Source organism: Podarcis gaigeae (genome assembly GCF_964106915.1).
Source record: "Podarcis gaigeae genome assembly, chromosome: 12".
Lineage (NCBI taxonomy): Eukaryota > Metazoa > Chordata > Lepidosauria > Squamata > Lacertidae > Podarcis > Podarcis gaigeae.
The window spans coordinates 56,679,682-56,705,364 of record NC_139688.1 but is presented as its reverse complement, the minus strand read 5'-3'; the positions used below and the strand labels follow the sequence as shown (position 1 = coordinate 56,705,364).

Here is a 25,683-nt window from a genome sequence, read left to right as displayed (position 1 = left end):
GGCACAACCATGACTGTCCTTGCAGCCTTGTGATTTATCTACCTTGCTTGTTTATCAAGTCTCACTTCTGCAAGAGTTCTGCATCATGGCATCTACACACTTAATATGTAATGGCTACCTTTAGCTTAATTCCTACCTTATCTGAATGTCATGGGTGTTGCTCTGCTATAGTTGTATTCTAGGCTACTTCCAGAACATGGGGTAAGAAAATCACAAGAGCAGCTCCTACTGAAAATTAAAAAGACCTTGGCAATACCTTTCCCCACTTAGCTTCTTTAATCTACAAGCTCTAGGCAAGATGCTGAATCCCACACCAACCAAGCAGAGACACTTTATCCCATTGTCTGCTCTAACCAGAAAGTATTTTTGTACTGGACAATGTACACAGCCATTCATGTGACCCACTGTTTCAAATAACCAGCCCTACTTAGAAAACATATGGATAAAGTTTCACCACAAGTCTCTAATTTTCAGAATGTAAACTGCATCACCTGGCATTTACATTTTTAAAAACAAGGCCAAAGCAATCCATATGGCTTAGAAACTGGCAGCACTAAGCCTGCTGTTTCCATTTTATCAGTAGGCACAAGAGATCAAAACCTTACATTAACGTAATAGTTTATAGTTCTATAAGAGGAGGCAATGCTTTCTCTCACATGTTGAGAAGGTACACCACACAAACACATCTTATTAATGTGTTCCTTTAATTTACAAGGAGCGCTTATCTCCATCTTTTTTTAAAAAAAGAGTTAAAAATTAAAAAGTAAAATGGACGACATTAACAATTTTGTGAATCCACTTCTTCATTAGACGAGACTTTCATCATAAAGTATTACTTCATATACTATTACATCTATAGGTTAGATTCACAAGAACACCATTCCCCAGTGGCTTCCTGGTCATTAGAAAATGGGCATCATCAAGCATCATTGATACATTACACGCAAGCACTTTTTCCTATTAGGCATGATTCAGTCATTCTCTCATATGATATACAGAATCGGTGAGGTATTAACAGAGCCCAGGGATAGTTTCCCTTGATAAATAAATAAATAAATGTTTCTGCTATGAGTTCCGATAATAAGTGAAACATAGTCGTCATCATCATTACAGTTCCAAGAGTAGCAAATTCTGAGTAATTCCACATTCCGGTTTTCACTCTGAAATAGAAAGCCAAACATTCAAATGCAAGACAGCCAGCAAAACTGAAACACCCACACACTTAGAAACTGGAGTTAAGGAGCAGGTTAACCCTAACCTTTTCTCAGCCACACCTGTTTTCTCTGCACAGGGGCTTGCTGGATAGAGGAACATTCAACCACTGGCTGAAACTGTACAGCCAAGAGCAGGTTTATCTGCTGCTTAATTATGAAGTTACACAATACCCAGCTGTATCTTGTACCTAACCTCACAACCTGTATCTATGTCTTTAATATAAGACAAATTTATTGTCTTACTCAACAGGGGGCTTGGCAGGGGGTTGGACTCGATGGCCCTTGTGGTCTCTTCCAACTCTATGATTCTATGATTCTAGGGCAAGTAAAGTGCACAGAAACAAAATGCTACAGTGAAAATTTGTTCTGTACAGTGGTACCTCTGGTTACGTACTTAATTCGTTCCGGAGGTCCATTCTTAACCTGAAGCACCACTTTAGCTAATGGGGCCTCGTGCCGCGGCCACCACACAATTTCTGTTCTCATCCTGAAGCAAATTTCTTAACCCGAGGTACTATTTCTGTAACTTGAAACGTCTGTAACCTGAAGCGTATGTAACCCAAGGTACCACTGTTAGTAGTATTTGGGGTTTAGCAATCTTTAGTCTAATCTTCAAGCCAATTGTATAAATAATACAGCATGGGGCAGGAGAACATGCAGGTTACAGCTGCTAAATTGTGGACAAACTGTTGACCCAGTACTTCAAATGTAAGAACTTACCTATAATGTTTTTGTCACATTTGCTATACCACAGGTTTTTCACTGTCCTGTTTTTCTTCAGATTCTTCATCAGATCCTTAAAAACCCAAATAAAAAGTTATAATGCAAAATGAAGCTCATAATGATAATTTTTTACATCATCATGGGGAAATACCGTATTGGCCTGAATATAAGCCTCACCTTTAAAATTCAAGAGGAAAAAAAGAAAAAAAAAATACCACAGGCACTCACAGCCATACATGGCAAATGAAGAAAATCCTATGGGTACCATTCCCCCGCGCTCCCGGGCTCTGCTCTGGGGAGGGGGAGCCGCACCACTTTGCTGACGGCCTCCCCGCTCCTTCCCCCTTCCTTACGGAATGTGCACAACAAAGAAAAAGAACCTATTAGTGAGATACAGTGGTGCCCCGCAAGACGAATGCCTCGCAAGACGGAAAACCCGCTAGACGAAAGGGTTTTCCGTTTTGGAGGTGCTTCGCAAAACGAATTTCCTATGGGCTTGCTTCCCAAGACAAAAATGTCTTGCGAGTTCCTGCGGGGGTTTTTTCCTCCCCCCCCCTTTTCCCCAAGCCGCTAAGCCGCTTATCAGCTGATCCGCTAAGCCGCTTAACAGCTTAACAGCTGACCCGCTAAGCCGCTTAACAGCTGATCCCCTAAGTCGCTTAACAGCTGATCCGCTAAGCCGCTTATCAGCTGATCCGCTAAGCCCGCTAAGCCGCTAATGGGCTTGCTTCGCAAGACGAAAAAACCGCAAGACGAAGAGACTCGCGGAACAGATTCTTTTTGTCTTGCGAGGCACCACTGTACTGCAGAAGCCCGCTACAGCAAAAACCCTGGTATTGTGTTAAGGATTCTTTCCTTATCCCTACCAGACAGTGAAAGTGCTCACCACTATGATTGGTTTGAAAGCAAATCTCTGGTTCTTTGAAAGACCCATCTGAATGCATAAACAGCAGCTCTCTCGAAACATCACTGGCACAAACTTTATGAAGCCTCAAAAATATATCCTGGCACCAGCCTCTCATTGGAAACCAAGACACAATTCTCATGAAATATATGGTGAAATAAAAAAGCAAGAGAGTTGGACTGATATATATTGTACCTGCAGCACCCTAAATCAAAAGCTGGCCATGCAGTAGCATAACTGATTTTCAAATGCAAAAGTTTAGATTTTATAAGGCAGGTCATGTGAGTATTTGGGTTCCCTGGAATTATGAACATATAAATTAAGATGGACATGGTAAAGGCATTCTAGTTTCTGGAATAGGGCAAACATAGTTTTTTAAAAATATCCCTAATATACTGGATGATTTTTCTACTAGTGGATGAGGAAGGACATGGCTCAGCAGTATTATAAATCTTTTACATGCTGAATACTGACATCTACAGTAAAAGAGTAACAGGATCTCAGCTTGAGACCTTGCAGTCACTGACATTCATGAGATAAATGGACCAATGGCTAAACTCAGTACAAGGCAGAATACTGAACTGACTATATGTTCAGAATGATAATAGGTATCTACATCCAGCCCCCAAGTATGGAACAATGACCTCTCTTGCGGGAGAGTGGTTAAATAATTCCCTTAAAATCTATGGAAGCATCAAGTTATGTATCTGCAATAATTATATTGTCATACAGAGAAAATCACCTCCAGTTCTTCTGTACACCAAATAGCGTTTAGAAAAAATATTGTTTCTTCAAAGTCAGAATGACAGCTACAAAATAATGATCTCTGATTTGTTTCAGCATAACTGCGTCCCCTACCCCTGCGGTAACTGAAGCTCCCAAGATCCTAATGCTCATCACTGTCTTTGCTCACCACTAGATGGAGCTAAAAGAAAATTAATTCCAATTCTATTTCCTCACAATTCCTCACACAATCCAAATTTCACTGTATTACTGACATTCACTACTGACAGTCATACAGCCAATATCACCTATTTAACATACATACATATGAATAAGGCAGAACACAGAGGCAGCAGACTGCTTTGCAAACCTTTTAAAACTTGTTTAGACTTGCACCCTGTTAACTTTCTTCTCACGCTTTTCTCTCAGACATCAAGATGAGAGATCATCTTTAACCTATCCTCTAAGACAGGGGTGTCTGACTTCCAAGAGACTGCAATCTACTCCCACTATAAATAAACTGGCAGTGATCTACCCATTGGATTGACCAGAGTTATTGAGCTTTTCGGGGGGGGGGGGAGGCTTCATCAAACTTTGTTTTTGTTTGGTTGATTGCTGAAGATCATGCGATCAACCAGGATTGATGAGGAGCAGCCTGCAATCGACCAGCAGATCACAATCGGCCAGTTGGACAGGCCTGCTCTAAGAGAACAAAGGAGCAAGCATGGCTGCCTTGTTCTTCCCTAGACTAGTTAGACTAGAACCAGAAACTGTTTGATGCAACAATAAACAACTTTATTATTTTCTTACCTACAAGTATCTCTCTCCGTGTATGTATGTGTGCGCGCGCAAGCTCCCAACAAGTAAAATTTACTCTCTAACCAAGATGCACTAGCTAAATGCTGCTCACTCTGCATACTAAAGGATTTGAAAACATAACTGACAGTGTTATTCCAAAACCTATCCAGTCCAGCGTCCTGTTTCCCATAGCAACAAATCAGGTGGCTATAGGAAACCCATGAGCAAGGCATGATTCTTTCTTGTTCAGAGGCATGCTGCTCTTAATACTGAAAGTAAAATATACAGTGGTACCTTAGTTTACAACCATAATCCATTCCGTTGGTATGTTTGTAAACCAAAACAGGTTGTAACCCAAGAAAAAAAAATTATTCGTAATCCAAAAAAAAGGGTTGTAATACAAAAAAAGGTTGCAAACCGGGACACGCACTTTCAGGTTTGATGTGTTTGTAATCCAAAACGTATGCAAACCAAGACGTATGCAAACCAAGGTACCACTATATAGCCTTTGAACAACCACTACTGCCCTGCTGCCCATGCCCATGTCACCACTGGCTGCTGACGCTCGCTGCTCCTGCCTGGGCACACGATGGCCTAACCCCTGGGCTCAAAAGTAAGGAGACGAGGGGCTGGAGCAAGACGGGCCTCTCCCCCCCACCCCAGTCCTGTTTCGCTCAGGTTGGCGCCACAATCTCCTGGCACATGAGGGGAATGGATTCCGCATGGAATTAACATACCACAACTTCCAATATACCATTTTTACACGTGGCGTCCTCCCCTTCTTTCATTTTGCGGAGCCACAGGAGCCTTTGCAGCCTACCTGTCTTAGGAGCTATGAGACAGAAAGGAAAATAAAAGCAGAGGAAGAGGATACAGATAGGAAATGTCTGAGAATCCCAAAGTCTAAACTCAGAGACCCTGGCTTATGTCTCGCAGCAGGATGCAGGACCCTGGACCTCAACCTTCCTCTGTTCCCTCCCTGTGTCAAATTAAAGATTGTAAGCCCCCTTGGGGCAGGAACCTCTTTCTCAAGGGTCACACGCAGTGATGGTGCAAAGAAATAACACAAAATAAATCTTGCTACGCTCCTGCCCTGTGCAAGCTGAAGTCCGCTAGAGGCCTTTCCCTTAAAGCCAAAGCTGTGTACACACTATCCATAGGGGCTAAGTCCACAGAGCTGCATTGCTGACAGGCAGGGGCTTGGACCTTAGAAATGCAATTGGCAGCGAGGGCTCTGTGTGAGGTCCTTTTCCCTGTTCTCCTGGAGAGTAAGGATCATATTGCACTTCATGCCCCCCCCCTCTTCCTCGGACCCGTGTTAGATGCAGACATGCCTCTTCCGCATGTGCCTGGCGTTGGTTATGTAAATGTCAGTTTTGTTATAAAAGTTGGGTGCTGCCAAACAAAACTGACATTTACATAACCAACGCCAGGGGGGTCCAGGCACTCACCCAGGGTCCGTGTTCCTTGGGAGAACGGAGACACAGCTGAGGTGGTCGTAGCTCCAAGAAATATGCTTTATTCTCCTATTGCCACTTTCCGTCTGCATGGAGGGAATCCGCATCTGACGGAAGTTCTCCACAGCAGGGCAGCCCTGGAGTCCAAGGCCTCTCTCCCTGGCTTTCCGATGGGCCATCAGCCCCTTTTGGCCTGTTCCTCTCTCTATCCCAGGTGAGACCCTGGCTTGGAAAGAAATTGGAGCCTGCACTTTCCCACTGACCTCCAATCTTCCCTCCAATACTTCAAATCCTCAAAACTCTACCATTTAGTAATCTCCAGGTTTAGGGGTGTCCCCTGCAAATCCAGAACAGTATTTTGCCTGCATAGTTTTTACCGCTACTGTTGCTGTGAATCAATGCATGATAATAAATTAGGCGTATTTTTAAACTTCTCAGCTTGCTGCCTGATTCTTTCTGAAGTGAACTTGCTCCAAACAAGGTTTCGCAGCCTAACTCCTAAGGTTTTGGTTTTGCTGCTAAAGAGGGGATTTTAAAACTCTGTTCGGCTCACATTTGTGGGTATCTGGAGGGATAAATTTCAACTAATGTATACTCACCTTCCTGTTAAAACCCCTTCCACACAGGGGCAAGATCCTGAAACTTTGGGAAATTCTCTTTAAAAAGATCTAGAACGTGTTTAGGATCAATGAGTGTGTATGTTGCCACTGGAACGACCCTGTGATTTCAAGGTGGGATGTGAACGCAGCTGTCAGGGGCTCAGGAGCAGAGGCACAGGGAAGAGGGGAGATGGAGAGCGAGGGGGAGGAATCCGAGGGGAGCGTAGGAGGGGACAGTGGTCCGAGGGATTCCATGAGCCTCTCCAGCGAATCGGAAGATTCACAAAAGGGGGCGCCAGCGGCCAGGGGCAGGGGGTTCCCAAGGGGAACACCCCAGGAGCAAGGGGGCAGCATGGACTCCCAGAGCAGTAGTTGGAAATCAGGACCAGCTTCCCCACCAGAGCAGAGTGGGGGGGAAGAGTCCCAGGTATCGGGGCCAGTGCTTTCCCCACCAGGGAGAGGAGACGAGGCAGAGCTGACCACGCCTCCATCAGAGAGTCAGGCAACGGAGGGGAGGTCAGATCCGGCCAGTGTCACGGAAGAGGGAAGCAGTGATAGAAGCAGTGTAACGGTTAGGAGAAAGGTCACTGGGTTGGCGCGAGAAACAAGTTCAAATGTACAGGAGCGTGGGACAGCAGAGAATGAGGATTGGGAACCGGGTCCTAAAGCCCGGCGGAGGCAGGGGGAGGAGCTAAGCGACTCAGCGTCGGAGGAGTCCAGAAAGGGCAATGTCCCGGTGGGCAGGAGGACCCAGAGGAGGAGAGATCAGCACAGAAGGTGGAGCAGGGCTAGGATCTTAAACTGGTGCGGAAGGGGAGGTGATGCAGACGGGACTTCGCCGATCTAAGGTCTAAGACGTAGGGCTGCACGCTCTGGCGTTGAAATGGAAACTAAACTTCAATAAAGACTTTTGTACATTACATCAACCTGCCGTTGGTCCTCTGTGAGCTGGGACCTAGAGGCAGCTCTGACAGCAGCCTTAAAGAGAATAGAGGCATGGGAAGGCCATATGGTTCAACCTTGTAAGCAACCAGATATTCACAACAGAAAATATAATCTGGGGACCACAGCTGAGGACCTGCCAAGCTCTCAACATCTGTGGACAAGTCAAGCCAGGGAGCCAAGCCACATGCACCAGTGAAGGGTGACAATAATAATAATAATAATGTTTCTATGCCACTCATCATCTCTGGGCCTCGGAGCTGCTCCTACCTTCAGAATTCCTTCTCATGATCACTGATGGGCACACTTGATCCTACTATTGATCATGAAGAGCCCAGCCCAGCTTCACGTCCCCACCAAGTGCCCCCCTCTTCTAGAACACACCGCTCTCAACCGACTCTCAACAACCTACCAACCCAACATTCACTCTCTTTCTAAGCCTCCTCCAACCTTCCGTTTCCACCAGAATTCCACTCTCTCTTCCCCCCTCCCTCCCTGCTTGACATTCACTTGGGAATTCTAATAGAATGACCTTAATTACCCTATTGCAAAAAGGGAGGAAGATGTTACAGATGGGAAATGTCTGGGAATCCCAAAGTCTAAACTCACAGACGCTGGCTCATTATGTCTCGCAGCAGGACTCAGGATACATCCTAGACTTCAACCTTCCTCTGTTCCCTCCCTGTGTCAAATTAAAGATTGTAAGCCCTTCGGGGCAGGAATAGAGATGGGAAGGCCTGGGAAAAAACCCCAGAAAAAAATGAGGGTGGGACCAGGTTTTCCCCCTTTTCCCAAAGCCGTTTTTTCCCAGAAAAATTGAAAAAAGAAGTTTGATATACTTCAAATATTCCACACACTATTTCCCCCCTAATTTTTCCTTTAAAAATGGCTTTGGGGGAAAATGGGGAAAAAACCTCCCCCCCCCCATTTTTCTGTTTTGTTTTTTTCAGGCCTTCCAGCACCCGCACTTTGGAGCTCCCTGCCAACTGACACCAGGCAGGTGATCTCACTGTACTCTTCCCAGTAACTGCTCAAAACGTTTTCGTTAGGGCCAGCCCATCTGAACACGTAGAAGCTGCATGCAATTTACTTCCTTTTAACCACTGTTGACTTTAATCATCTTTTGAATACTCTAAAATACCTGCTTTTAACTGTGTTTTATCAATCATTTTAATGTTGTGTTCTATATTTTTGTATACTGTTTAGAAAGATCTCTTACCATCATGTGGTTTATAACATATAATAACAAATTCAATTTTAAAAACACACACACACCTTTTCCTTTCAAACAGAGTTGGAGCCCTAGTGCAACATACTATTCAGTAACTGGATGTTGGTTCCATCTGGGCCTGGCATGCAAAAAATTTGCCTTATGCTGTACCCCGGCTGTCCTCAAGTAGAGATGGGAAGGCCTAGAAAAGCCCCAGAAAAAAACAGGTTTTCCCCGTTTTCCCCCAAAGCTGTTTTTTTTTAGACGTCCATGAGAAAAATAACAAAGAGGAAGAGGAAGAAGAAATGGAAAATGATAGTAGTTCAGAAAATGAGAGAGAATAAACTGCATATATATGTTTTGTCTTCTGTTTGGGTTTTTTAAAGCACTACTCAAAAGGTAGATCTTCTATGGAGCTTAAATATTGAGGTGGATCTTAACTTTATTTGCTGTTGGTGCTAAGGGGCAAATCTGATTATTATTTATGTTGATGGTTTCTTTTTTTTGTTGCTTTTGAGGGAAAGGAGGGTGGTTGCCGGTTTTAATGCAAGCATAGTACTTTTATATCACTGTGTTTCACACAATTTGTAAAACTACTCCACACTGAACTATTTTTTCTTTTTCCAAAATTTCCAATTTTTTTCTGGAAAAAAATGGGGGGGGGGACGACCACACATTTTTTTCTCATGGCTTCAAAATTTCCGGAAATTTTACATCTCTACTTGGAGCCATACTTTCCCTCAGTAAATCTGTCTTTAATTCCCTTTTAAATATATCATTACATTCTGTGCCTGCAAATAGACAGTTTAACTATGCATTTTGTGCAAAAGTACTTGAATCCAGTATTAGCACTTGATCCCAGTAGATGTCAGATAATTTTTCTAGACCTTATAGATTTTGCTTTAATCATTACTGACTCTAGTTCAGTATTTTATTATGGTTGTGGATTTTTGGATATTTTACTGAACTAGTATTGTAATGGCTAGTTGAAATGCAGGATACTGTACAAATATCATAAATAAATGCAGGTGCCAACTTTTAAATTAACTTATTCTGACCGCAGGCCTTCAAGCTTTTTTGACTACAATATTTAATATTTATACAGTGGAACCTTGGTTTAAGAACATCTTAGTTTATGAACAACTTGGATTAAGAACGCTGCAAACCCAGAAGTAGGTGTTTTGGTTTCTGAACTTTGCCTTGGAATAAGAACATGTTTCGCTTCCTGCTGAGTGTGTTCTATTTCTAAATTGAGTACCCTGCTGCTATAAGAAATCACGCCTTGGTTTAAGAACGGACTTCTGGAACAGATTAAGTTCGTAAACCAAGGTACTACTGTAGTAAAAAAGAATGAGACAATTGAAATCTGAACAAAATCAATCCCCAAAGTGCCATGCATTATCTTGATCTGATGAAAAACCTCAGTACCTGCTTCAGATTCAGGTGGGGAATAGAACTGCCCATCAGAGGGGAGTCCCGAGTGAATAAGAGCAGCTCGTTCAGAGGCATCCTGCACCAACAGTAGTCCTGAAAGGAAACGAAAGCATCCATGACTACAGTATCTTTCAAAGGAAGTGTCCAGCTTTTAAAAGCTAGGGCTGTGCACAGTCCCTCCGTGGCTCCAGTGGGGGGGGGGGGATCAGGCCAACCCACTCTGAGATACGGGTCCCGAATTAGTTTGGAGGCAATGGCTAATGTTTAATTGGGGCTTTGGTTATTTTAATGGGGGATCAATTCTACAGGGTGGCCCTTTGCAAGTAGCTTCTGATTCCAAAGGATGCTTCAATCCTGTGAGGTGCTGCTTTGCAAGTTAGTTATCTGCAGGGAAGCCACCCTACAAAGGAACACCTTGCACCGCACAAGATTGTTGCTGCCGCACAAAAGCCGTTAAGTGGAGGCACCAATCCCTTCAGAGTAGGGTGTACGGCAGGAAGGAGAGTCAGGTGGAATCAGGCTCCTACCTTCTCCTGGGAAGACACAATTGGAGGTCAGGTAGATCTCAGCCTTTTCATGGAAAATGCCATGCCTTGTCTCTTCTTTATGCCTGATACCCTGACAGCGCTGGATCCCTAAGTCATCTAATCTGACTCACAGTGATATGTGACTATCTCAACCCAACTCATCCAAGGCCTGAATCCCTTTGGATTCAGTCCAATTTGGTTTGGGATTTGGGTCTCACCTGAATTCAGTGCACAGCCCTTAAAAAGAGCAGTAACAGCAGTAATCTTTAAATGTCCTTCTTGTGTGAATGTATTTCAGGGAAAGTCATTATAACAATTTTATTCTGTGGATACCACAACATCACTCTCCCCCAAGTCCTATGTAAGAATATTGTGTACTTGAAATTCCTTCTGTTTATACAGTAAATACGCTTCCTGGGGCAACTGCTAACTGCACTGCAAAGAAACTTACTGTTTCCTTCTTCTGCTTCTTGTGGTAAAACTTTGAAGTCTAGGAACCAGGTTTCAATCCAGGCAAGAATGAAAGATATGATGGGCAATACATAGCCAAAAGCCCCTTGAGTTAATAGCTTAAAGGGGATACATGAAGAGGAGAGAGAACAAGTTATGTCAAAACATCTCACAACAAAACAGTTACATGATATAAATTAGAATTCACTGTTATAATCCATACCTTGGACAGAATTACTTTTGCTAATAAAAAGGCACTGGTTACTGCTGTTGTAAACTGAAAGAAATATTAAGAGTTATGAAAGCAACAAATTACTTTTGCAACCCATAGCACGACGCCATAACAGTTAACCACATAACTACAATTGTCCTCATTAAGCTCTAAGCAATATTTAGCAATCTCACTGTTTGCTAATGTTATGGCCACAGGGTGTTTAATAAATGGGCAGAGCAATCCTACTAAGTATAGGAAGCTGGTAGAATTTACTCTGACTTAAATTCAGACGGTTTAAATTTCTCCTACTACAAGCTCCATTCAGGGGTAGGACTACTGCCAGCTGAGTCAGCCCAAGCCTAGCAGAAGAGAAACAGGCCTTTAAAATACTTTGAATTACAACATCATTTTTGCCAGTGTTACGCTCCACCAGGTTGCTATGTCAAATGACTGAGCTGAAAGTTTTAGAAAAGTCTCTCCTCATTGCACCCCCAGTGTCACGTTTTTGCAGCTTCCTCCAGCTTAAGTTCTAACAGCTGAGCCCCAGCTGAGTTGGGATGCGGGAATTTAAGTAAGCATAGCCTCAACTGAGTCCCAGCTCAGCACAAGAGCTTCCTACTCTAAACTTGCTCATTCTGCCAGATCTTGTGTTTGGATTGTGTTGTAAATGGTACTGGTCAAGGATTAAAAAATACTTTCTATACTTCTGATTTTCCCACAGAGGAATTTGCATCCACAGGACACCCACAGAACTTTGCTCACCATTTGAAAGCATGTGCAATCTGCAATATACTATACGCATTCCCACCTTGTGAAAGTAAATCCAACCAATCCAAACAACACAAGCATACAATTTCTCTTCCAATTCCTCATAAAACAAATCTTTAACACAAAGAGTTGGGCAAAGTTGATGCCTATCTTGCACATAACTGGTATTCATGGCTACGTAAGTCCCTTCTCCACTGACATGAATTTGCACATTGTAAGAGTTATGCAAAGGGACGTGGGTGGCGCTGTGGGTTAAAACACAGAGCTTAGGACCTGCTGATCAGAAGGTCGGTGGTTCGAATCCCCGTGACGGGGTGAGCTCCCGTTGCTCGGTCCCTGCTCCTGCCAACCTAGCAGTTCGAAAGCACGTCAAAGTGCAAGTAGATAGATAGGTACCGCTCCAGCGGGAAGGTAAACGGCTGGAAGCTGTACGCTGGCTCCCTCGGCCAATAAAGTGAGATGAGCGTCGCAACCCCAGAGTCGGTCACGACTGGACCTAATGGTCAGGGGTCCCTTTACCTTTAAGAGTTATGCAAGTGGAAATATTTTTGTTAGCTAGTGCAAATGCAAGTTGAACACTAGAGCTACATCTCACACACCATATCATTTAAATACCATTTTTCAAAATCTTCCAACTTTTAAACTTAATTTGAAGTCTACTACTTACAGCTATTGCCCACCAGTGTTGAAGTCTACACAATGCATATGCAAGTATCAAAATCATAAACCGAAAGACTGCCAGGAGCTATACAGGAAGGAGAAGGGAGAGAAAAAGGCATTAAGGTCATTTTTTTAAAGGAACAAAATAATAATAATCAGAAACTAAAATTATATACAGTGGTACCTTGTGTTACATACCCTTCAGGTTACAGACTCCACTAACCCAGAAATAGTGCCTCGGGTTAAGAATTTTGCTTCAGGATGAGAACAGAAATTGTGCTCCGGTGGCGCAGCAGCAGCAGGTGGCCCCATTAGCTAAAGTGGTGCTTCAGGTTAAGAACAGTTTCAGGTTAAGAACGGACCTCCGGAACGAATTAAGTACTTAACCAGAGGTACTGCTGTAAGTGATTTCTTCACAATCTAGACAACAAACATTTTCTGTGTGACACACTGATTTTACAGTTCTCCTCCTTTCACTTTCATGAAGTCACTGGAACTGCATTTGAGCAATACAGCTGAGCAGAGTTTCTTCTTCAAGCGGATAGAAACTTCATTAAGAATAAGAAAATTCTGAGAGTGTAATTGACAAATATCCTGTCCACTCTTAGAAACAATTTTAGGTATCCAATTCAGGCAAGTTTCACAAGACTACTTTACATGATAATTGGTACAACACAGTGGTACCTCAGGTTAATAACTTAATTCGTTCTGGAGGTCTGTTCTTAACCAGAAACTGTTCTTAACCTGAAGCACCACTTTAGCTAATGGGGCCTCCCGCTGCCGCCGCACTGCCAGAGCACGATTTCTGTTCTCATCCTGAAGCAAAGTTCTTAACCTGAGGTACTATTTCTGGGTTATCGGAGTCTGTAACCTGAAGCGTATGTAACCTGAAGCATATGTAACCCGAGGTACCACTGTAAAACAGAATTAAGACACAGGAAGCAAATACTTACGAAGATATCAAAGTACGAAGAATGGTAGTCATACTGGAGGACTTCTTTTTCTAATGTTTTCTCAATGCCTCCATTTACCTACAGAAAACAGAATTGATCAAGCTATTAACATAATTAATTTTCAATTTTTGAAAGCACTTCAGCAGAGTTCTGTGGTTCTCCTTTTCAAAAACCAAAACCACATGGTACAAAGCAATTCAAAACATACATACAATAAATCACTTGGGTCCTAACAACATAGCAGAACTGAGTTGAGAATAAAACCAAAGAGACTCGTGCAAGCAGTCTACTCACAGGAGCAATGTAAGATGGGAGCCACAAACACATGAGTCACAGCTCCATTTTCATGCAAAGAAAAACTGCAACAAGATTTTTACTTCCATGGAATAAGAGCTGCAAATGTGAATACAAGTTCACAGTTCCATTACCCTTTTTGATCAAGCAGACTACTGTTTGAGCAGCACAAATCACCCCCGGAATACGCCCACCCTGGCATTTTAACTTCAATCATACTAGAGATCCAAGGCTGAATCTCATATGCAAGGGTCACAAACATTAGTGCTTTGCTTTATCAGAAAGAAGGAAAGGCCTGTCATGTAAAAAACGCAATTCACCACTTCCACCACCATTCTCTTAATTATGGCAATTTACAGCCATGCAAGTGAATACAGACTTGTTGTGTAACCAGATGCATTAACAAAGCAGTTAAAGACTTCCACCAAAAATCAACTACTGTGAACAGAAACTTATCACAATGTAAAATAAAGATCACTTGCCAGCTACCACTGGAACATGCAATTAGAAGTCATTAACAGGAAACGCAGGTGGCGCTGTGGGTTAAAGCCTCAGCGCCTAGGACTTGCCGATCGAAAGGTCGGCGGTTCGAATCCCTGCGGCGGGGTGCGCTCCCGCTGCTCGGTCCCAGCGCCTGCCAACCTAGCAGTTTGAAAGCACCTCCGGGTGCAAGTAGATAAATAGGGACCGCTTACCAGCGGGAAGGTAAACAGCGTTTCCGTGTGCGGCTCTGGCTCGCCAGAGCAGCGATGTCACGCTGGCCACGTGACCCGGAAGTGTCTCCGGACAGCGCTGGCCCCTGGCGTCTTGAGTGAGATGGGCGCACAACCCCAGAGTCTGTCAAGACTGGCCCGTACGGGCAGGGGTACCTTTACCTTTTTTAACAGGAAACGGACCTAAGGATTTTTCACTTTGTATGTGTCAAATTTATTCCAATTTTAGCAGAAAAGTGTTTTGTCTTTAATAATTTATGAATTAGGTAAAAAGTAAAGTTTAAAGGAAGCAATACCATTTTCCAATTTGTAAAAAAAAAAGGGGGGGAGAATTACAATGGAATTATACATGCTGAAGCAGCCCCCCAAGATATATCCAGTCCTCTGAGCCAGTGTAATACAGTGCTAACCATGCAAGCAGAAGTCCACATTCCAATTTCCCCTCAGCCAGCAACTCAGGAGGTGGCTTTAGGTGAGCCACTTTCTCAGCCTTAGCTACTTCTACCAAACAATGATAACACCATAGCCCTGTCAGTTTGGTTGTTATTAAGATGACAGAGAATGTATGAGATGTACTCTAAAACACTACAGAAACACCAAGTAAGATTACTAGCTGGTAAATGCATTCCTGGAACTTTATATTCACTATAAATACTTTGCTAAACTGTTTTAATCCAGAACCAAATGTTAGATGGGATGCTGGAGTTCTATGATCAGAATTTATGAGACTGTAAGGTGGGGGTATCAGATGTCATTCATTCTTTTAACATTTCCCCTGCTTTTTGCTCCATTAGAGAAAATGTCTGTGTGCCCAAAGAAGGAGAAAGGAGAGCATTTTTAATCAGGAAAACAGCACAGAGGGGGAAACTGAACTCCCCCACCCTGCAATGCATTCCTACTTCAGAGTGCCCCAAACCCACAGATTGGCCCCTTGTTTAGATTTAATAACAAAGTATGGATTGGCTTAATTGCTACAAACTATGTAGAAAGATTCAATGCTCCCTTAGTATATTTGCTTTAATACATGTACAGGTATAACAAGCTAACTGGCTGAAAGTTCTCATATAAAAAAAACCCTAGTGTTGTTCACAGACAAAATCAAACTTCTTCCACAGCTCTTTCTTACCTAGGTAAATAAATAAAGAGCCTTTTCCAATACTCCTTGCATATTTTTATCAAATGAGTAGGCTGGTTATGGGACGCGGGTGGCGCTGTGGGTTAAACCACAGAGCCTAGGACTTGCTGATCAGAAGGTCGGCGGTTCGAATCCCCGTGATGGGGTAAGCTCCCGTTGCTCGATCCCTGCTCCTGCCAACCTAGCAGTTCGAAAGCACGTCAAAGTGCAAGTAGATAAATAGGTACCACTCTGGCGGGAAGGTAAACGGTGTTTCCGTACGCTGCTCTGGTTCGCCAGAAGCAGCTTAGTCATGCTGGCCACATGACCCGGAAGCTGTACGCCAGCTCCCTCGGCCAGTAAAGCGAGATGAGCGCCGCAACCCCAGAGTTGGCCACCACTGGACCTAATAGTCAGAGGTCCCTTTACCTTTAGGTTGGTTACGAAGCCAAATTTTCAATTATTCACAAACACACCATGCTCTTGTATGAGCAGTTGGCCTACTGCGTACCCAACATTTAAATTACTAGGCTCTTACAAAGCAGCACTGGTTATAAAGGCTACAGATTTATAGCCAACTAATCCAAGAGAAATAAATAAAAATTAAAAATTGGCCAGCAGCACCTTAGAGACCAACTAAGTTTGTTCTGGGTATAAACTTTCATGTGCATGCACACTTCTTCAGATGCACACAAAAGCTTATACCCAGAACAAACTTAGTTGGTCTCTAAGGTGCTACTGGACAATTTTTTTATTTTTTAAATTTATTTTGACTGTGTCAGAACAACACGGCTACCTACCTGAATCTATAATCCAAGAGAGTTTACAGAACAGAAATTCATAAAATTCTGGCATCATGGTGGCTCCCTGATGAAAACTCTGATATGTAGGAACATGGTGGAGTACCTGCCTACTTGAGCACTTATACAGAAGGTAGTAATGCAGGTTGTACCCAAACGGAACCTAGCACAAACTGAAGCCATCTCTGCTTACACAGGTGATCTGTAGCTGCAATTCATGCCAACCTCCTCCTCCGTATCTAATCTGTTCACTCTTTTCCCATAAGTCCCTCTAACCTTCCAGCCTCACTTTTCAGGGGCAAGGTGCAAAAGCCTTTTTCTGCTCACAATTTGTTGGATCCAGGCCATTCTGTCAACATCAAAGGCTGTTGGAAAATGTTTATTCTACAGTTTAGACAAGCCTTCCCCAACCTGTTATCCCCAGCTGTTTGGGACTACAATTCCCATCAGTCCCAGTCACCACACAAATCCCCAGCTTTACACCCGATAGTACACATGAAGGAAGCCCTTCAATTGGGTAAAATAGAATACTTTGTTCAAGCATAATTTCAGGGGAGGGATTCTGTGGTTGCCAGAGAAGACCTCTTTGGGCACAACCAGTGCTTTTTTGTGGGGGGGAGGGCGTGCTGGGTATGCATACCACTAAACATTTTGTGAATCTAAGTTTGGCCTCATTGAGGGGCAGTATTTCAATATGGGTACGAAAATGAGTGTACCCCTAAACATTTTTTTAGAAAAAAAGCACTGGGCACAAAACTGGTAAGCCATGATGTAATCTGCATCTTAACATTACTGTTTCAATTATATTTCATAGTCAAATGCAAAATGTTCTTATTTATTATTCTGGACATTCTTACTCATCTGAACTGAGAGTGAAATACCTTCCAGAAATGATTGAAAAATTCAGTGCAATCTTACACTGCTGAACTGGTTCATTTTGTTTGTTACAACTCATAAATAAAATTCAGTTTCAAGATACTAATTTAGCAAAGACTAGAGAAGCTTACTATTCTGGATCCAACCTTTTGTCAGAAATACAGTTTGAAAGACACTCACATTTAACTCTATTATCCACAGCAAGGTTATAAACAAGAGGTCAAAGGTAACAAACAAACAGAAAGTCCTTCGGACATCAGATATGCCTTTTTTCTCTCTGCTTTCATAAGACTCAATTCTTGCCATTAGCTGTGCTGGGTTGATGGAATGAACATCCCGTAAAGAAGGATGAGAGCTCAGACTGCTGCCATGGGCATTTTCTTGATCGTCTAACAGCCGACTCATCCTGTCTTTGGTTACAGCAGCTTTTTTCCAGTTTCAACATCACTATCAGGCTTATCCATATACGAGATTTCTCTAGAAAAGAAAATTCCACAATTAGTCATGTCAACATGACCATTATTAATAAAGAAGCCCTACTTGATCATGTAAACACATCACGACTTAATAAAAGTGAGCTCAAATGAGTGACATGTTGCCAGGCAAATATAAGGTGGGGAGGAAGTTCTGCATTCTTGGGGGACAACCTAAATATGAAGAAGCCTATAAGACTGCAGATTGGGGGGGGGGAATTAATGCTGGAAAAATGGCACCATGAACTTCTACAACCTACAGAACACTGGAGAGCACAGAAGAAAATGCTAAAGTAATTTATTATCCAGAGAAGTAACTTCTTGATCCAAACTGAGCAGTTTTGCCTCCTCCAGGATAGAATTTTCGCTGCCTAGAGAAATCAAGGATTCTAGTGTAGCTCTGGTTGTACATCACTGTGTTCACGTTCCCCCTCACACACACCAAAAGGCAGCAACCATTTCTAACTCAAGTTTTATTTAATCTCCCAAAATAATTAAGAGTTTTAAAACATTTTTAAAATGCCACTTCAATACCATTAATATTACACTCATAGTGCAGGCTGGGGAAACTTGACTATGAAAGAGGGACTGACAACAGTCCAACGTACAGTGGAACCTCGAGTTGCAGACGTAATCCATCCCGGAGGCATGCCTGCAACTCGAAGCGTTCACATTCAGAAGTGCTGCGTCTGCGCGTGCGGCGCGATTTAGCACTTCTGCGCGAGTGGCGAAACCCGGAAGTAACTGTTGCAGTACTTCTGGGTTGCCACAGGGCGCAACTTGAAAAGACGTAACCTGAAGCGGACGCAACATGAGGTATGTCTGTAGTGCACTGTTTTATTGCAGATAAGAGGAGGATCAAAAAACTATTTGAAAAGCAACAAAGAAGGGAAAGAATATTTTTTTAGTCCCTATACCAGTTCACAGTATCCTCTAAGTATGCACAAGTAACAGAAAACTGTGCACCAAATTTTTTTTTTGAAAAAAAACAAAACACTCCCAGGTTCAGGGTTGGCAGCTGAAATAAACAGCACTCCTGTTAGGAGCTGGGAGTGCACTGCAACATTTTGTTGCAGGACAACTTGGCATTCTTGTATGGAACAAAATATTATTTTTATGCTTTTTTCCCCAGTGCGATCATTACAACTTCAGGGAAACAATGTTTAATTTTTCATACATAGTGTAAGAACAGACAAAATAACTGCACCTCTGACATAACTGCTCAATGACATTGTTTCTCATATCCAGCCTGTACAATACTGGAAGTCTATTTTTTAAATATATTTTCCAGTTGAAGATAGAACCTTCTGTTAATCTGGACCTTGCCAGGCCTGCAGAACCAGAAACTACAGCAATCTGAAAGCCACAATAGATCACAATAGGCGGAACGTACAACTTTGTGTCATTTTAGTGCAAACTGGTCGGAACTTTGTGCTCGATTTTGCTGCCTGCAATGTGGAATCTTAGCATCCTGATGGATAAGAATAAAGGTGGAAGAAACAGCAATGAAGCCAAAACAAGAGAAAAACAATAGCATGTTTTGGCACGCCAGTGCTAGAGTATTTTGAAGTGCTGTGCATACAATTTCCTATTCAAGGAAGGACTATTCAATATTTTGCACTAACTTCCTCATTCATCTGGACATACCAATATAGTGCAGGTGATAAGTATTAAAGGACAGCAGAGTTACCAAGTGGGTAGCTAAGCCTCATTGCCTAGATTCATGACGTTCCATAGCTACTGGGATGTGTCTTGATACTCAGCTGCATACCTTTCCTGGTGTCTCACTTGCAGATAGGTGAGATATGAGAATAGCATTTTCCAGTTCATTATGTATTTTCACATTTGAAAATGAGTGGAGATTAATTCATTCTTGAAGTTCAATATTGATTCATGTTTATTGTATTAATGCAACCATCATATATAAACAGACCTGAGGGAACCAAAAATTAATTATTTCCTTCTTATTCCAAGAGACTCAAACACCACTAACAAAAAGACTACAGAAGAAACACTACTTTCCACATGCTACTACGTTTGCCAAGTTACATATTAACAGTTTGGGGGGAAATGCAGCCATGTGGGTTTTCTCACTTATTTATAGTCTAAAAATTCAGTTAGCATTGGGAAATTTTCAGATGCACTAGAGAGTGATCTAATTTAGCGTGTTTATTTCCCCTGTATTTATAAACAGAGCTAAAACCATTGAATACCAACCTTGCCTATTATTGTATTTGCAGTTGCCATCCATTCATTGTTACTAAATAACTAGCAAATAGAAAACTTTCCACACAAAAATAAAGCACTGGAAAATTAATTGCCCAAAACTTGATACCTAAGCATAATACCTAAATTAGGTGACAGTATTTTAATTTCTTATTGCTTATTATGAAAATGGATCCATAGAGAAGGAAGAAAATCATACCAGTAGTTACTGTCAAGTCACTAGATAGATTTTACTATATACCAGACTAGAAAAAAATCAGGTGCCTTATTCTCTAGATATCTAAGGGTTTTCTGCAATTTAAAAATAAAACAGAGTGAAGCCAGAGAGGGGTGGTAATAGGCTAGAGTGTTAATGAACTAAAGAGAATGAATCCAATGCTGGTGGGAAGTAAATGGAGAGAGAAGTAAATTATATAGGTCAGCATGTGGAATCAGAAACATTTTTATACACAAACATTTTTACTAAACAGACAACTATTTAACTAGTTGTTTTATGTAAGTAAAAACAACAAAAATACATACCATTATTAAAGATATACTCCTCTCCCAATTGGTATACATTGGAAAAGTTGGAAGATACAACTAATCTCTATTATCAAGAATGCTTACAGCATCATCAAGTCAAGTGTGTAATAAAGTATGCTGTTTACATTATAAGCAGAGAGTACATTTGCACTGTCAACTCATCACTAATCCCAAATGTAAAGAAAAGAACTTCAAGTATTTAGGAATCTTCTAACATACTTGTCAGGGGTTCAGAAGGAGAGACACAGGAGGGGGAGCAAATGGAGAGTGAGGAGGAGGAGTACGAGGGGGGCGCAGGCAGTGACAGTGGCCAGAGTTATTCCACAAGCCTCTCTAGCGAATCGGAGGACTCACAGAAGGGAGCGCCGGTGGCCAGAGCAAGGGAGATTCCAAGGGAGAAACCTCAAGAGGGAGGGGCCAGCGGGGAGTCCCTGAGCAGCAGCTGGAGATCAGGGCCAGCGTCTCCACCAGAGCGCAGTGGGGAGGGGGAGTCCCAGGAGTCGGGACCAGTGTCCTCACCACCAGAGGGAGGAGAGGAGTCAGGTTTGGCAACACCCACATCAGGAAGCGGGGAAACGGTCAGAAGGAAAGTCACCGGCTGGGCGCGCGCGCCAAGTTCAAATGTACAGGAGCGCGGCACAGCGGGGAGCCCGGGAAGGGAGCCAGGTCCTAAAGCCCGCCGGAGGGAGGGGCAAGACTCAGGAGGCTCCGCGTCAGAGGAGTCCAGGAAGGAGGGAACCCCAGAGGGCAGAAGGACCCAACGCAGGAAAGAGCAGCGCAAGAGGTGGAGCCGGGCTAGAATCTTAAACTGGTGTGGGTGGAGCAGTGAGTCAGAGGGGACTTAGCCGGTCTAGCGTTAAGACGTGGGCCTGCGCGCCCAGAGCTTGGAAATGGAAACTAAACTTCAATAAAGACTTTTGTATATAATATCCACTGGGCGTTGGTCCTCTGTGAGCTGGGACCTAGCGGCAGTCCTGACAATACTGAAATGCTGTGCCTATATTTTGCTTGCTGACATGAATTATTTGTCTTCTTTATGTCACTAACATTAATATCCAAACTCACTCATAATCTTACTGGGCATGCCATTTATCTCAGTCTGTTTTCCACATATATAATGGAAATTAGTGGCCTATCTTTGTTTCTACCAAGTATGACAAAGCTGGAGGAGTGATTTGCATGTTTATTCGAATTCAAAGTAAATCCTGACACATACCCTCAGGAAAATGTGCATAGGATTGTCGCTGTAACCTATCAAGATACTTTTTCTACCACCTTCTGCCAGTTCTCTACTCAGCCCTTAAGCTGGAATTCAGTAACTGAATACCTACATGGCACCACCTCTCTTCCTTCAAATTCCTTTTCAAAACCTGCTTTGGCATAAATGACAGCTTTCCAACTACAGTGGTACCTTGGTTCTCAAACTTAATCCGTTCCATGTGTCCGTTCGACTCCTGAAACTGTTCGAAAACCAAGCGACAGCTTCCGATTGGGTGCAGGAGCTTCTTGCACTCAAAAGCCATGTCAGATGTTTGGCTTCTGAAAAACGTTCACAAACCAGAACATTTACTTCTGGGTTTGCGGTGTTCAGGAGCCGATCTGTTTGACAAAGAAGCCATTCAGGAACCAAGGTACCATTGTAGTACTCATAATAAAATGTCCCTATTTCCTCCTTCAATTTAAATAAAATTTAAAAATCTATTTGTGATAATCAAAAAGGTTTACAAGTTGAGTAAGATAATATACTATCTATAAAACACCACATTCAACCAACTAAAAGAGCAGCACGTTAATACACATACACAACAGGGTTTTTGAAAAACAATTTTCTCATGAAGTCTCCCATATAAAACGTACTGTATTTTTCGCTCTATAAGACACTTTTTCCCTCCTAAAAAGTAAGAGTAAATGTGTGTGCGTCTTATGGAGTGAATGCAGGCTGAACAGCTATCCCAGAAGCCAGAACAGCAAGAGGGATCGCTGCGCAGTGCTCCCTCTTGCTGTTCTGGCTTCTGGGATAGCCCCTCAGTCCCTTCCCCTACCTCCCAGAAAAGCCCCCAAGAGCCGCGCGGAGTGTGGGGCTATCTTGGGGGCTTTTCCCCGAGGAGGGAGAAGGGCAGCCCGTCAGTGAAGAGCTGCCCTTCTCCCTCCTCGGGGAAAAGCTTGCAAGCGCCACATACACGCTCCACGCGGCTCTTTAAAGGGCGTGCTGAGAAGAGTCTGGGATGCATACAGGCTCTGCTCAGCGCTCCCTTTAAAGAATCCCCCCCCCCTGCATTTCCCCCCCTAAAACCTAGGTATGTCTTATGGTCAGGTGCGTCTTATGGAGCGAAACATATGGTATCATGTTCTGAGGTCAACATTTATGACCCTGCACTCTGTTCTGCAACCATTAAATGTTCCGCGATCAGTACAAAATGTTTGGCAAGTGTTCTTCTTCAGCAGTCTAAAGAACAACCTCTTGGGAAGAACAGTCTAGCATTATAACTGGCTCATTTCCACAGGGCCATCAAGAGTCATCTATTTAGAGTGTCTGTTTAGACAAACTACAAACAGTAGAAAATGTTTGTCCTTGGCTTACCCACATCATTTGTTTGCCGGGGGCAGGGGAAGTAAGTCACAAGTCCAGGTTTGCACAAAAATGACAAACCAAGCACTTCAGTTTGCTGCTCTTGGTACATAAAAGGGAAGGAGCAAAGTGGGGACTTTCAGTGGATAGTGCTAACTCATGTTAAACTATAGTTAACCATTAAATATGGGTTAACATTACATGCAGACCAGGCTACTGAGGCTGTGCTATAAAATTCAGTCATATGTAATTTGGTACATAGTTTTACAATGAAGAATGTTAAAAGCCTGTACTTTTTCAGCATCAGATTCTACTCCACTCTCCTCCCAACTTTAGCTAGGTATTGGTCTTTTCCCAATTTAACTAGTCTCAGAAAACACCTGCTGCCACATCACCATACTGCATAAGTATCACACGTTACTACAACAATTCTTCCATTCAAAGAAGTAACAGTCCATCACCATGAAGTAATTGCACGTCTCTATCCATCTCTCAAATACAAGTCTGACAGACAGACTGCAACCTCAGAACACCATACTTTAGACATGATCTTATCTATTTATAAATATGTGGAAATTTTTCAGATTCAGATTGACCTACTTATTTCACTAAGCAGATATACATGTTTACATACACTACTGAGGACAGATGAGTCATGGACTATTAGGGTTGGGAGTGCCTTGAAAGATAAAAACATTGTCTAATACATCTTTCATGCCCTTAAGCAACAGAATAATTTACTGTGCAATTTTACTTTTGACACTACTTGGAAGCAACTCTTATCCTTACTCCTCTGGGGATCAAAAAAGATAAAATTAGGCAGACTGACAGAACAGTTCTAAACCCTAATTCTTGCTATTGGTGGGGGTTGCTATGATGGAGGTGACATCATAATAACTCCTCTGTCAATTTCTGCTGTCCTCTGCCCTAGCAGGGGTTAAAGGACACCACTGCAGAAGCCCCCAGTGTGCAGGAAGCTACTACCACTGGCATTGGATCCTTGGGGGCCCTCAACTGCAGCAGCCTGGAGCTAGCCTAGCACAATGTAAAATAAATCCAGTCCCCACTTTCTGCCATGGTTGGTGCAAGTGATGCATGGGCTTCAGATGCACAGGACAATCTCCTACTTCACCACGCACCTTCCTAGCTGGGGATCAGGATTGCTCTGTAAAGCGTGAAGTGCAACCTCATTTGTAAGACTTCAAGCAGTTATATTTTAAGAAGTACAATGGTACCTCAGGTTACAGATACCTCGGGTTAAGAATTTTGCTTCAGGATGAGAACAGAAATCGCATGACAGCAGTGGGAGGCCCCATTACCTAAAGGTTAAGAACAGTTTCAGGTTAAGAACGGACCTCCAGAACAAATTAAGTTCTTAACCCGAGGTACCACTGTAATAAAAAAAAAAAACAAAGTATGAGCACATCAAACTCATGTTTCATACAGGAATCCCCATCAGTGATCTGCATTAGATTGGTGGTTTCTACACTCCATTCAATGTGTCAAACAGCCCTTAGAAAAGATCCAAAATCATCAAGATAATCACGTTTGGATGATACAAAGTTTTAAAATAGGCAGTTAAAAACCATCATTCTCTTCAAGCAAAACATCTCTCAGCCAAGTTACAAATGACTAATTTCCGCAGCGTCTGCTGGCTGAATTCAAGACACAGAGGCAATTCTGCTATTAACCCCATTAATTGCGACAACTCACAAAACCCAGATCCTTAAAGCAGTGGGATGCTGGGAATTTAACGACACATTCTGTATTTTGTGTGTTTGCATTTCCAGTGCTCTGTAATCTGCTTTGGGCACAAGCTCATCTACAGCGGAGTACAAGTCAAGCCCATCGGTCCATCCAAGCCCCTTCCCACGCGGGGGGAGGGGAGACGAGGGGGGAAGGGGCTGTGGTGGGATGGGGGGGCACGAGGCCGAGCGACACCGGGAGAGGTTAAGCATGGGGCGGGGTCGGTGGCTCCACTGGCGACAGGAAAGAGGAAGGGAAACCGAAAGAGGGAGAAGGGACGTGACCCGTGAAATTTAACTTCGGTAACGCGGGTGGGTGGGGGTGGGGGGTGAGGAAAGGACACCAAAGCGACCGCGAAGGAAGGCCGGGCGGGGCGAACGGGCCTCATCGCCGGCGCCTGGAGGCGGTGAGGGGGCTCCGGCGTCGCGCAGGACGCGGGGCTGAGGGCTCCTTACCAGGACGCGCCGCTCTCGCTCCTGGCCGTGGTGGGGAGGGAGGGTCAGGCTGGCGGAGGAAGCCCCGCCTCGGGCGGCTCCTCCCGCCCCGCCCCGGCCGCTCCAGAGGGCGGGCAGAGGCGAGGCGACGAGCGGCCACCTCCCTTAGCAACGGCAAAGCGGGCCTGGATTCTGAGGCGGAGAGGGGGGCGGGTGCGCGCGCAGCGGCGAATTTACCTCAGCCCGAGCACCCGAGGGAAGTGGGCGGGGCTCGCGCCTCTGTTCCGCCCGGCGAGCCAGGGGGCGGGGCCTTCGCGGCCAACGGTCGCTCTCAGCG

At 43.5% G+C, this 25,683-nt stretch overlaps 1 protein-coding gene and 1 long non-coding RNA gene across 4 annotated transcripts; both read right to left on the bottom strand.

Moving 5' to 3' along the window:
- Window positions 1–685: 685 nt before the first annotated feature.
- STARD3NL (STARD3 N-terminal like) lies at window positions 686–25,674 on the bottom strand. 3 transcript variants are annotated; one of them, XM_083706417.1, is made up of 9 exons: window positions 25,368–25,608; window positions 17,554–17,850; window positions 13,577–13,654; window positions 12,631–12,708; window positions 11,205–11,258; window positions 10,983–11,100; window positions 9,999–10,097; window positions 1,935–2,010; window positions 686–1,160 (listed from the first exon to the last, which is right to left on the bottom strand). In XM_083706417.1, exons 2-8 carry the CDS (start codon window positions 17,776–17,778, stop codon window positions 1,958–1,960), a joined length of 705 nt encoding a protein of 234 aa, XP_083562543.1. In that variant the 5' UTR covers window positions 17,779–17,850; window positions 25,368–25,608; the 3' UTR covers window positions 686–1,160; window positions 1,935–1,957. The 3 variants fall into 3 exon arrangements, with proteins under 3 accessions (XP_083562543.1, XP_083562545.1, XP_083562544.1); XM_083706419.1 differs by lacking the exon at window positions 11,205–11,258 and having other exon boundaries at window positions 25,584–25,674; XM_083706418.1 differs by lacking the exon at window positions 11,205–11,258 and having other exon boundaries at window positions 25,368–25,564.
- On the bottom strand, window positions 4,138–9,180 carry LOC310828708. Its single transcript, XR_014557077.1, has 2 exons — window positions 8,026–9,180; window positions 4,138–5,324 (listed from the first exon to the last, which is right to left on the bottom strand). It is a non-coding gene; the product is annotated as an uncharacterized lncRNA (long non-coding RNA).
- Window positions 25,675–25,683: the final 9 nt, after the last annotated feature.

What these genes read in the sequence shown, in the direction of transcription:
- STARD3NL (XM_083706417.1), bottom strand. Translation starts at nt 17,778, where the DNA reads ATGAGTCGGCTGTTAGACGATCAAGAAAATGCCCATGGCAGCAGTCTG. An exon ending in TGTGGATAATAGAGTTAAAT is followed by an intron (nt 13,655 to 17,553) that starts GTGAGTGTCTTT and finishes TGTTTTCTGTAG; the next exon opens with GTAAATGGAGGCATTGAGAA. An exon ending in CCCACCTGAATCTGAAGCAG is followed by an intron (nt 2,011 to 9,998) that starts GTACTGAGGTTT and finishes TGGGTTTTTAAG; the next exon opens with GATCTGATGAAGAATCTGAA.